General features: G+C 60.8%; 1 protein-coding gene across 1 annotated transcript; it reads left to right on the top strand.

Annotated features, from left to right (window-relative positions):
• The first annotated feature begins 1,593 nt into the window (after positions 1 to 1,593).
• Positions 1,594 to 10,601, top strand: DLL4 (delta like canonical Notch ligand 4). Its single transcript, XM_034993946.1, has 11 exons — positions 1,594 to 1,996; positions 2,108 to 2,377; positions 2,891 to 2,948; positions 3,845 to 4,108; positions 4,524 to 4,584; positions 4,676 to 4,806; positions 6,256 to 6,425; positions 6,585 to 6,804; positions 7,830 to 8,532; positions 9,037 to 9,145; positions 9,666 to 10,601. The coding sequence occupies exons 1-11, from the start codon at positions 1,931 to 1,933 to the stop codon at positions 9,669 to 9,671; spliced, it is 2,058 nt and encodes a 685-aa protein (XP_034849837.1). The 5' UTR covers positions 1,594 to 1,930; the 3' UTR covers positions 9,672 to 10,601.
• The last annotated feature ends 1,702 nt before the right edge of the window (positions 10,602 to 12,303 follow it).

The raw sequence follows: 12,303 nt of genomic DNA on the forward strand, positions 1-12,303 counted from the left end.
TGCGTGGGGGACCCCGGAGCCCATCGCCTCATCTCGCCCCTCCCCCAACCCACGCTCCCAACCTCTTGTTTCTCATCCTTCCCCCCAATCCTCCACCCCCACCCCCAAGTCAAAAAAATCAGACCGTGCTAGGCCTAGGCAGCTGTTGTGCTCCACTGCCGCGCCCCCCCCCCCCGCTTCAGCCTCCCCCGGGCCCGCGCCGCGTCCCTGCTCCCGACACCCCCCACCCCCCTGCCCCGCGCCGATCTTATCGCTCGACGACAGCCATCGCTGTGCGGGCGGGCTGACAGCTGAAGCCACCAGGCCCCCGCTGCCCTCCGCGTCACTGAGACAGAGAGATCCCCGGCACCCCCCGAGACTGGGAGAAGCCGGCCCTCCCCGGTCTAAGGCCTCCGGGGATCACGCCGGGTTCCGGGAAAGCAGCTGCACTGCCGCCGCTTGGAGAAGTGGGGCCACCCGGGGGAGCCGCGAAGGCGAGACGGGCGAAGCCTTCTGAAACCCGAACTAGTCCGCGCGCTTTCAGTTCCACCCTCCATCTCGCCCCTATGAGGAGACGAGCCGGGTCTACCCGACCTCAGCCCCTCACCAGGACTCTCCAGTGGCTTGAGCCAACGCTGGAGCCAGGAGAGTTCCTCCCTGCCCCAACGGAGCGACAGGACGCGGGTGGGGGCTTGGGGCTGCTGGGGTGGGGGCAGACGGTGGGCAGTGGAGCTGAAGCTGAACCCAGGTGAGGGGAGGCGCTGGGGGAGGGGCCAGACCTCATTACCATACAGCTGAGGACGCGCCCCCCTTCTCTTACCTCGGGCACCACGCCCCCTTCCCCTGTCTCCGGGACCACGCGTCTAGGGGCTGGCACCAGTAGAGCCCAGGCTGGAGGCAGAAGGGAGAAGGCACGCGCTGGACACGCCCCCCGCAACTAGGGAGGGAGACGCCCACCAGGAGGGGGGAGAAAGCCCCCGAGAGCCCCCGAGTCTTAGACTCAAGGCCCTCGCCTTGCCCCGTGTGGCCACAGAGAGGTTAAAGCTTCCGCTGGCTTCTCTGTTGCGCCGGGGACGCGAGGTGGGTGGGCGCTCACAGGTTGGGGACTGAGGCGGCGACAGCGTCCAAGGCCCGGGAAAGAAGGAGATTCGAGTCCTTCGACCCTGCTTTCGCTTTCCGAGCTTAAGTTCTTTTTACCTGCTCGAAGCTGAAGGTAACTAGCTCCGGCTGCGGACGGACCGCCCACGGGGACTCCCCAGTGTCTCCGCCTCCACGACCATCCGGGAACCACTCGCTCACCTCCCGCCCCATTCCCCCAGGCCCTCCCCCTCCCCTCACAGCCAGGGTCTCGGACCTTAACCCCTCGGCCGCGGAGAACTGGTCACCTTGGCAAGCGCAGAGTTAGGGGACCCAGGGGCTGAGAGCGGCACGGAGGGGCGGGGACCTGTGCGTGACTGGCTGGCGGGGACGGGGGATGGCGGGGGCGGAGGCCCCCTCCAGGCCCTGCTGGGGCTGTAGCGCTAGAGGCCCGGAGGGGAGGGGAGAGTGACCATGGGTTCTGAGTGACAGGCGGCGAAGAGAGGAGCCAATATATATAAGGAGGGCTCCCGAGCGCGCAGGTTTCAGTAGCGGCGCAGAGCGCAAGCTGGGAACACGAGGCCAAGAGCCGCAGCTCAAGCCGCCTCAGTGCAGTGTACCGGGCACTAGCCGGCTTGCAGCCCCAGGATTAGCCCGAGGACACGTCCTCAGCCCCGCCGCCGCCCAGCCGCCCTCACCTGGATTACCTACCGCCGCAGTTGGAGCAGAGCTAGCGAGAAGGCGAAGCGGGAGGAAAGCCCCAGAAGAGCCTGGCTTTCCAGGGACCCCTCCGGCGGACAGACGCGCGGGAAAGCGGCGTCCCGAACGAAGCCAGCTCCAGGGCGGGCGCGGGGAGAGAGCGACGCTCCAGGGGATGGCAGCCGCGTCCCGTAGCGCCTCTGGCTGGGCGCTACTGCTGCTGGTGGCACTTTGGCAGCAGGTAACGTCCCGCGCCCCCTTCACCCCCTCCCGCCGCGCCCGGAGCCTGAGCCCCGGGCGTCTGCCGAACTGACCGCTCCCCTCCTTCCTTCCCTCGGTTCCTGTGCAATAGCGCGCAGCCTGCTCCGGAGTCTTCCAGCTGCAGCTGCAGGAGTTTGCCAACGAGCGAGGCGTACTGGCCAGCGGGCGGCCGTGCGAACCCGGCTGCAGGACCTTCTTCCGCGTCTGCCTTAAGCACTTCCAGGCGGTCGTGTCGCCCGGGCCCTGCACCTTCGGCAGCGTCTCTACGCCTGTGTTGGGCACCAACTCCTTCGCCGTCGGGGACGATAGTAGCGGCGGGGGACGCAACCCTCTTCAACTGCCTTTCAATTTCACCTGGCCGGTGAGCACAGCCTGGGTGCACTGGGAGGTCAGGAAAGGCGAGAAGGGGGCTCCCTGGGACCAAAGCCCTCCCCCAGATTTCCTCGCTTCCAACCAAACCAACCAACGAAACAAACAAAACCAAGGGCGCTCTCTTTCGATACTTTCTTCCGACTCTCTCCTGGGACCTCATCCTCAGGAAGGCTCTCACCAGTCTCCCTCTTCCCAGTTCTGTGCCCTCTCTCCTCCCAATTCTTGGGATATGAGTTTCATCACTTACTGCCCAGGCTCGTTTCCCACCTTCGAATGACTCGCTAACATGCCCCCATCTCTTAACCCTCCTACTCGGGGTTCTTCTCTCACCTTCCCTGCTCGCGCGATGGTGCGCGCAGACCCGTTATGTTGACCCGGGAGCTGTAACTGTATCCTGCAATTAGATTAATTAAACCCGCGGCCGCAAGGCACCCCCACCTCCCCCGCCCCTGCTCATCTCGCTCTCTCTCTGTCTTCCCCCGCCCCCTCCTTTGGCCTCCAGGGTACCTTCTCACTCATCATCGAAGCTTGGCACGCGCCAGGAGACGACCTGCGGCCAGGTGAGTAGCTCGCTCCGCCGCCACAGGGGGGCGACACGGCGCAGCGCCGAAAGAGTTAACCTGTAATAGGCGGGGGAAGTGCGGGGTGGGGGGTGGGGGGGGCAGGACGCTGAGCTCGGCCTGGAGCTGCGCCCCGCGCTGGACGCTCGGATTCCGCTCGCTGCCTGGACTCTGAGCACAATTGCGTTTCCTGCGGGTTATTTTTGGCGTGGGAACGCGGGGAGCACGGCGGTGAGAAAGGCCGAAGCTGCCAGCGCCGCTGACGGGCCCCTTCCTGTATTTTACACCTTTCGCGAATTCCGCTCCTTTGGAAAGGGAATAATGGCTTTGGGATGTTGTTCTGACACAGAGGAAAAGGATATTTCAGCAGCACAACAATTCTCACTTTGAAAAGGAAAAAGAAAAGCATTACCCATCTCTGAGGGCAGAACCCGTGAATGGGCACCAGAGGACCCCTTGCTCCCAGGGTCCTCCCCGGCCTGGCTTTGCTTTTTTCTTTCTTTTCCTTTCTTTTCTTTTTTCTTTCCTTCTTTCTTTTCTTCCCTTTCCTCTTCTCTTCTGTCTCTCTCCCTCCCTCCTTCTCTCTCTCTTTCTTTCACTCTTTCTTTTTTTTCTTCCCCATTTTGACCTCTTTTCCCTTTCCTGGTCTACCTGCCTCCAGAACACTGGGATATTTTAACATCCTTCTGTTGTCCCCTTTTTGAACGATATCAGGCCTTCTGCACACATACACACACACACACACACACGTGGCAGCTAACCAGTGGGACACTTGGGTTCCTCTGGCTTGTGCTTGCTAGCAGGTGGGGGTCATCTGGACAGCTGGTTTGATCCAGCAGTTGCTGGCACTCTCGGGACTGGCTGCCCTTCCTTGACCTGGCCCTCTGCCCCTTCAGAGGCCTTGCCACCAGACGCCCTCATCAGCAAGATCGCCATCCAGGGCTCCCTAGCTGTGGGCAAGAACTGGTTACTGGATGAGCAGACCAGCCCCCCCACGAGGCTGCGCTACTCTTACCGGGTCATCTGCAGTGACAACTACTATGGGGACAGCTGCTCGCGCCTGTGCAAGAAGCGCAATGACCACTTCGGCCACTACGTGTGCCAGCCAGATGGCAGCCTGTCCTGCCTCCCCGGCTGGACTGGGGAGTACTGCGAAGAGCGTAAGCAGCCAAGCTCCTGCCTCCCTGGCAGGGGTCCCCAGAGCCAACACAGTGGCCTCTTTTCAGCCACAGCCTACCTCCCTCACAGAACAGGTCTGGGCTGCCCACTAGCCGGGCCTCAGGAACAGGTGGGGATGCTCAGGACAGGCGTGGACTCTGATCTGTCTCTTCTTAGTGCTCCTCCCCATCTTGCCAGAGCCCACAAGGACCCTGTTACCGCATTCCATCCAGCCGGGATTCTCCTTCCCTGCGCCACCGTTGCCCTTTATAATGCCCGTGCGTGGCTCCTCTGGGAGGCCAGGAGTGGGAAGTGAGCCCAGTAGAGCTGGGGGCACCCCCAGGGCCAGGAGAGGGAGTGCGGGGCTGCAGGCTCCTTGGCATTCCAACCTCACCCAGCTCTGTTTTCTTTCCTCAGCTATCTGTCTTTCTGGCTGTCATGAACAGAACGGCTACTGCAGCAAGCCAGCGGAGTGCATGTGAGTAGGGGACAAGAAGTGGGCGAGGAGGGAGCCGTCCCCTCCCCGGCCAAGCCCTCACCTCACCCTCAGCCTCCCTTTTGTTCAACAGCTGCCGCCCAGGCTGGCAGGGCCGCCTCTGCAACGAATGCATCCCCCACAATGGCTGTCGCCACGGCACCTGCAGCATCCCCTGGCAATGCACCTGCGACGAGGGCTGGGGTGGCCTCTTCTGTGACCAAGGTGAGTTGGGGCAGAGAGAGGACGCAGAGGGGGTGGGAGAGATGGGCCAGGCGTGGGGACCAGAGCTGTCGCCCTTCTGACTTGGTGACTGCCCCGTTGGCTTTCCCATTATCCTTCAAGGAGCTTGGGGCTTTTAAGGATCCTAACAACTGGCCTCAAAGGAGATGGTGGGTCATTCTTGCTCAGGTGCTGGGGACGCAGGGTGGCTGGAGAAGCCAGGAGCACGACAGGTTGGCAGCCTGGAGGTCGCACTCAAATTCCAGCAAGGCCCGGGAGCAGGGATGCTGGGCTCAGTTCCTCTTTCTACCTTGTAGTTACCTATTAACCCCCTAAGTGTTTGCTTACCTGCCAGGGCTGTTTGAGCAGCTCTCCCCTAAACAGCTGCCTTGTGGGTGTGCCCACCAGCTGCCCTGAGTCTGTGGGCAAGTTGTGCCCCTGGGCGGAGTGACATCTAACCGACTTCTTGGTGTGGGGCAGAAACGGCCCCCTTCTTCCTCCGCAGTGGTGCTTGCCAGGCAGCTGCCTGAGCCCAAGTCTCTCTCTGGGTTTGGGAGGGCCGCTGGTCCCTCTGGCTCTGTCGGGGTTGACCAGCCCCCCCATGGGGGAGGGAGGCCTTTGCTCCTCATCCCGCAGCCAGCTGCAGCGTGTGCCTCCCATCTGCAGGGTCCAGGAGGGTGGTTGCCGCTATGGAGACGCCAGCACAAGCCTCGGGAGGGTGGGCAGGGGGCTTGCCAGGCTGGAAAGAGCTTGCCTGAGCCCTGACTTGCTGGCAACAAGGGGCTTGGAATTCAGCCCCTGTATTCTCTGTGTGTGTGTTGCTTTCTCCCTCCTCTCCTCTACCTCAAACACACTTACACACCTGTTCCTGCCCACTCTCTTTCCTCGGCCCACATTTGCTCCCAGGTGACACAGTCATATACTCATCATAGGCAAACACAGCCCTTCCAGTCTCTCTATTTGCTCCCTCCCTGTCCTTCCCAAATAAGAAAACAAATACTTATATTTCAAAATACCCTCGTAACACATTTCCCTTTAAAAAGTGCCTGGTCGCTACTTACGGTGGCTCTTGCCTCCTCGCTACCATTTCCACCTGTTAACATTTTATCCCTCCTTCCAGGCTTATCTCAGCTGCCCCTCCTCCACGAAGCCTTTTCTGACTTCCTCCTCCACATGGGGCCTTGCCATCGGCTTTTCTTCCTTCCCTTCCTTCTACCCTGGTGGCCAGTGGCTGTGAGCTTACCTAGTAGGCAGTTGTCCAGCTGTATTTTTTTTAAACTTTGGTTCGTTGCACAGGCCAGATGTGGGTCAAGGAAGAAGGGTAGTTGGGCGGGGATGAGTTTGGGCTGGAGCCTCTGGGCCACACATGGACACTGCACTTGCACCATAAGGAGCCCGGCGCTGGGGATCATCCGACAGCCCCGCTCAGCTGGCTGCTCCCTGTCTCTGCAGATCTCAATTACTGCACCCACCACTCCCCATGCAAGAACGGGGCGACGTGCTCCAACAGCGGGCAGCGGAGCTATACCTGCACCTGCCGCCCGGGCTACACCGGCGTGGACTGCGAGCTGGAGCTCAGCGAGTGTGACAGCAACCCCTGTCGCAACGGGGGCAGCTGCAAGGTGAGCCTCGGGCCGGCCCAGGGCTGGCCAGGGAGTGCCCAGGCCGCCCCACCCGCGGAGCTGCGCGGCCATGGCCCTGCGGGCAGGGGGGTCTGGCCCTAAGCCATTCATCCTTGCCCCCCAGGGTCTGACTTGTGCCTCTTTCCGGCCTCTCTCCAGGACCAGGAGGATGGCTACCGCTGCCTGTGTCCCCCGGGCTACTACGGCCTGCACTGTGAACACAGTACTTTGAGCTGCGCCGACTCCCCCTGCTTCAATGGGGGTTCCTGCCGGGAGCGCAGCCAGGGGGCCAGCTATGCCTGTGAATGCCCCCCCAACTTCATGGGCTCCAACTGTGAGAAGAAAGTGGACAGGTGTACTAGCAACCCGTGTGCCAATGGTGAGTCTTGTTGCCTCGCTAACCCCGGGGGCCAGGCTTAGGACTCAGAGAGCCTTCTGGTGAGGGAGTCAGGAGAGGAGAGAGGCCAGGTCAGTCCCTCTGGGCAGGCTGAGATGGTCCCACCCTGCTCTGGACGGTGAAGAGCTGGCATCATCAGCGGGTGGCTTTGGAAGAGGAGCCGGTTGGCAGTGGGTGCTGGCCTTGGAGGAGTGGTACGCACCCTGCTTCACCTTCTATTTCCGTGTCGGAGCCCCCTCCTGGTGGGGATGGCCTCTGACCTTCCCCAGGAAGTCCTGGGCTAGGGAGAGGACCTATGAGGCCTTGTGTCCCTCCCAGAGGGAGGCTACCACACTTAGGGCCCTACTTCGGAAGGCCTCACCTTGCCCCATGGCACCAGGCATCTAAAATGTTCAGCATCTTTTGGGATGCAAAGCATGTTGGTTATCTTGGTCTGCTTGGCCTCCTGATGACCCTCTGTGAGGCAGGCAGACAGCAGCATGCAGGAAAAAAGCCTCAGGAGCTGGAGAGGGGTGGGAAGGGCTGAGATGGAGTGTGTTCTCTGGCTAATCACTCCGTTAACTTTGTTAGCTGATAATTCTATTTATTTGAGCATTTACTATATACCAGGCGTGGGCTCCTGCCTTCATGCGTCATCTGACCTGACCCTCAGAGCTCTCTATGGAGGGGATAGCTCCGTAGATAGATATACTCTAATTTAACAAGGGAGGAAACTGAGGCTTCGAATAAGGCAAAGCAACAGGTGCTAGATCACCTCCAGCTTGAGAGACACAGCTGCGATTCGACCCCAAGCATACCTGTCCGATTCCACTGCGGAGCTCTGTAAGATGCTAGTCATTTTATACGTGAGCTCCCTAAGGCATAGGGGGCCAGAGGCACCCTCCAGCCCAGGTCTCCAGACTCATGGTACAGTGCTCTTCGTGCTGGGGTCTGGGGTGGGGCGCTCACCCTCTGCCCCAGGGGGGGTCCCAGGCGGTTGCTGACTCGTGACCCATGTGTACCCACAGGGGGCCAGTGCCTGAACCGTGGTCCTAACCGCGTGTGCCGCTGCCGTCCTGGATTCACAGGCCCCCACTGTGAACTCCACGTCAGCGACTGTGCCCGCAACCCCTGTGCCCACGGCGGCACTTGCCACGAGCTGGAGAACGGGCTCGTGTGCACCTGCCCTGATGGCTTCTCGGGCCGGCGCTGCGAGGTGCGGATGCCAGCCGACGCCTGCTCCTCGGGACCCTGCTTCAACGGGGCCACCTGCTACCCTGGCCTCTCCGAGGACAGCTTCGTCTGCAACTGTCCCTATGGCTTTGTGGGCAGCCGCTGCGAGTTCCCCGTGAGCGTGCCGCCCAGCTTCCCCTGGGTGGCTGTCTCTCTGGGTGTGGGCCTGGTGGTGGTGCTGGTCTTGCTGGGCATGGTGGCAGTGGCTGTGCGGCAGCTGCGTCTTCGGCGGCCCGACGATGGTAGCAGGGAGGCCATGAACAACTTGTCGGACTTCCAGAAGGACAACCTGATCCCTGCCGCCCAGCTCAAGAACACCAACCAGAAGAAGGAGCTGGAAGTGGACTGTGGCCTGGACAAGTCCAACTGTGGCAAACAGCAGAACCACACACTGGACTATAATCTGGCCCCAGGGCCTCTGGGGCGAGGGACCCTGCTGGGGAAGTACCCCCACAGTGATAAGAGCCTAGGGGAGAAGGCGCCGCTGCGGTTACACAGGTGAGCCCCGCCTGGAGGCCCAGGGCCTGGCCACAGAGCCCTGCATGGAGCTCCCTGGGCTCCCCCAGGACGGGTGGAAGGCTGGCACCAGGCCCTCGACTGTTTTTAAGCAAACAGGGGGTTTCGCTGCTGACAGGAGACTCCTCTGACAAGATTTCTGCCCGGGGTCCTTTGTCCCTCCTCATTCATTCATTCATTCACTCACGAAGGTCAAGGGACCACACTGTGTCTCTTACGACTTCCATCTTTCCATGGGATGGCTTGTCTGGAGTAGCAATGCTAGCTTTTTCCAGGCCTGAGACCCTGGTAAGTTTGGGGGTCCTGTGGCTCTCTTGGGGGCCTGTTCCTAACTGGCCCCCCCAGGCTAGCCTTGGGCATCCCTGGTGCCTGTGTCTTCTCTCAGAGCCAGTGCCCTTTGGCTCTCCGGGGTCCGGGTTAGCACCCCACCTGCCCCCCAGCCTTCTCCCTGTCCCTCCCTCACCGGCCTGTCTTGTGTTCCCTCAGTGAAAAGCCAGAGTGTCGGATATCAGCGATATGCTCCCCCAGGGACTCCATGTACCAGTCTGTGTGTTTGATATCAGAAGAGAGGAACGAATGTGTCATTGCCACAGAGGTGAGTGCCGGGCTCGCCTTCCCTTCCAGCATGTCCCCTCCTGCCATTCGGGAATGGGAAAGTAGCCTGGTGAATTTCCACCCCAGGGGCCTCTCCTGAAGGGTGGGTCAGAGCCCCTCCTTGGCTGGCCAGGTGCAGTGGCTCTTGGGTCCCTGCCGGCCCTGCTGCCGCAGAGGGTGTGAAACAGGAGCCGTGGGGGTGAGCGGGGCCTAGCTCTCTCCGCTGTGTTCGCGCTGGGCTGGGTGGCCCTGGCACCTGGCCAGCTCCCCGGCACTGCCACAGGGATGCTGGGGGTGAGAGTGCTTGCCCTGTGCCCCTCCTGCCCCTTCGCACTGCTTCCTCCACTGGCCCACCACATGAACACAGGCTCCCAGGCCTGTGCGTGTGTCCCAGGGCCGAAGTCTGGGGAGGGCTGCCCCACTTGCCTCATGGGCTTCTCCCGGGGAGGCCCGGGGCAGCCATGGAGGGAATGCTTGTCCTCCAGGGTAACCGACTTCCCTGCTTTCCCCATCATCTCCAGGTATAAGGCAGGAGCCTTCCCAGGACATCCCAGCTCGGCCCCAGCAGCTGGATCTTCCTTCTGCATTGTTTACATTGCATCCTGGATGGGACATTTTTAATATGCAACGTGCTGCTCTCAGGAGGAAGAGGGAATGGCATGACCTGGACAGACTGTGAACTTGCCAAGTGATGCAGTGCCCTTCCACGCCTCTGCGTGTCTGTCTGGCATCAGATTGGCAGCCGCGCCAGCCAGGGGAGCAGAGAGGAGAGGTGCCGCTGGGACCCGCCCTGCCGGCAGTGGCCTTCACAGGGCCCCTCTGGGGATCTGGCCTGTTTTCCGGAGGGAGCAGCAGTGGCCCCGTGGGGCCTGGAGCTGCTGTGGCCTCCACTGGCATCTGTGTTTCCAAAAGTGCCTTTGGCCCAGGCCCCGTGGTGACAGCTGGGTCCGAATCAGAGAGGAGAGAGGAGGCCAGTATGGGCAGGGCCATCTGTGGGCCAGGATACCATCGGGTGCGGCTCTTGGCAGGAGTTGCCCTGCAGGTGAGGTGAGCGCCTGAAGCGGGAGGAGCACTTTCTGCCCTGTGCCTCCAACTACTGCATGTGGGCCTTGCTCAGAACACTCCTCCAGCTTCCCCCTGGCCTTGGCCCTCTGGGCAAGGCTGTTCCCCAGCCTCTGGCCTTGGGTGCCTCTGCGTTCCCCTGGGCAGACAGGTGAAGGGCCTGCCCCATTGGCCAGTCAGGGGAGCCAGGCCTAACTGGGGGGCTCAGGGCAGCATTGTTAGAAATTCCAGTGAGGGAGAACTGAGGTTCCGTTGCCACCGAGGCCCTTTCCTCCCTCGAACCATTCCTACAGCCTCGAGCCTGGGCTTTGCCCACACCCACTACTGCCCCCAGACCACCCTTGAAGCCGATCTTCAGAAATCAATAATATGAGTTTTTTTTTTTTTGTAGTTTATTTTGGAGTCTAGTATTTCAATAATTTAAGAATCAGAAGCACTGACCTTTCTACATTTTATAACATTATTTTGTATATAATGTGTATTTATAATATGGAACAGATGTGTACAGGAGTTTATTACTTCTTGGGTCCTGTTGTTGTGATGGCAGAGTGGGAATGCTCTCTCCATCCCCTCTCACTCCCCTTCTTCTACTGCAGCTGTCTGCCCCACCAGGACCGTCGGGACCCTGTGCGCCTGGGTTTGGCCGGCTGTGCTCCCGACCCTTGTCCCCTTCCAGTCCTTGCAGAGCCCCAGCTCGCCCATCTAGGCCCAGGCCCAGACCAGCCTTCCCTGACTGCTGGCTTGAGGCTGCTGTGGCTCCCTGTTTCCCCTTATGCCCCCACCATCACTTGGGGGATATGCCCCCTGACCTGAGTCTATCTCCCTTTCTCTCCTCAAGCCTGAAAAAATTTGTGGGCTCCCTAGCCAGCCTGGGGGATACAGGAATTTGGAGGAAGGGATGATCCTGCCTGTATTTCTTTTCAAGTAGATTCGCTTATTGGAGAATGGGGTCTCTGAACCAGAATGGCATCTGGGTCCTTCTTCCTGCCGCTGCAGGGTTTTAGATAGACTGGCACCTACCTACTCTTTTCTCATTCCCAGCAGGGCACTGGTCTTGGGGGTGGGGGAGCTTGCCTTAGGTCTGTCCTCTTTGCAGCTGGCCAAGAGAGCGGAGTCTGGGCACCTGGTCTGCCCAGAGCTGCGGGGACTTATTGACTGCAGGGAGAGGCCGAGGGCGAGGAGGTGGCCTTCCCTGAGTCCAGGTCTCTCAGGCTGAGGCACTAATGAGGGAGTTTCAGTCGCTACTTCATGTCTACCTTCCTGTAGGTGCAGGATGGTCCCTAGGGGGCCACAGTCCTCTCTCTACAGCCACAGGCATACCCCATGGAGAGCAAATGATGAAAAAATGGAGCCCCCGACAAAGGCCAAGCAGATGCTCCCAGCCTGTCCACAGTAAAGCAAAATAGGGCCACCAGATGCTCCCCATGGAGCCCAAGTATATGTAGTGCTCCTTGCCCTCCCTTTTCCTCTTTCTCCCTGATACACACACAGCATGCCCAGCCTTGACCTGGGGGCTTATGCCAGAGACATGGGAGTGAGAGACGAAGGCTCATCCACACTCACCCAGAGGCACATGCTCCACGCCTTGCTCTTGCCCCCTGCTCCCCTCACTGCACACACAGGGTATCAAACAGGAAAGCATTCAGGGAACCGTTCCCACAGCCTGAGCCGGCAGCAGGGGGAAGAACAACACGACCTCACTCTTCCTGCCCAAAATGAAACAGGAAAGCGGCTCCCGGGCCCTGGGGGCTGGGGAAACTGGGCTGGGACACAAGGCTGATGACGAGGCTCCCATGTGGGGGACAGGTAGGACACCCGCGGGCCTGCACGTCCACACAACCAGGCTGTGCTGGGCTTCACGGGCCGCCAGCGCCTCAGAGAAGAGCGCTGGAGGGGAGCTGGCTAGCTAAACCCACTCACGGGCTCTGATGCCCTAGACAGGGAGCTGGGAGAGCCCACCACACAGGCTTTCCCCGGGACAGAGGGGATCTAAGCCCAGGTTTGGGTTAGGCAGCCCCAACCCGTGGCTCCACGGGCAGAAGCTAGGCCACGCAGCTGGGGTGTGAACAGGCCACCGCGGAAGCTCTCCTACGCTAG

Source organism: Mirounga leonina, unplaced genomic scaffold (genome assembly GCF_011800145.1).
Source record: "Mirounga leonina isolate KUSES-001 unplaced genomic scaffold, KU_Mleo_1.0 Mir_91, whole genome shotgun sequence".
Taxonomy (NCBI): domain Eukaryota; kingdom Metazoa; phylum Chordata; class Mammalia; order Carnivora; family Phocidae; genus Mirounga; species Mirounga leonina.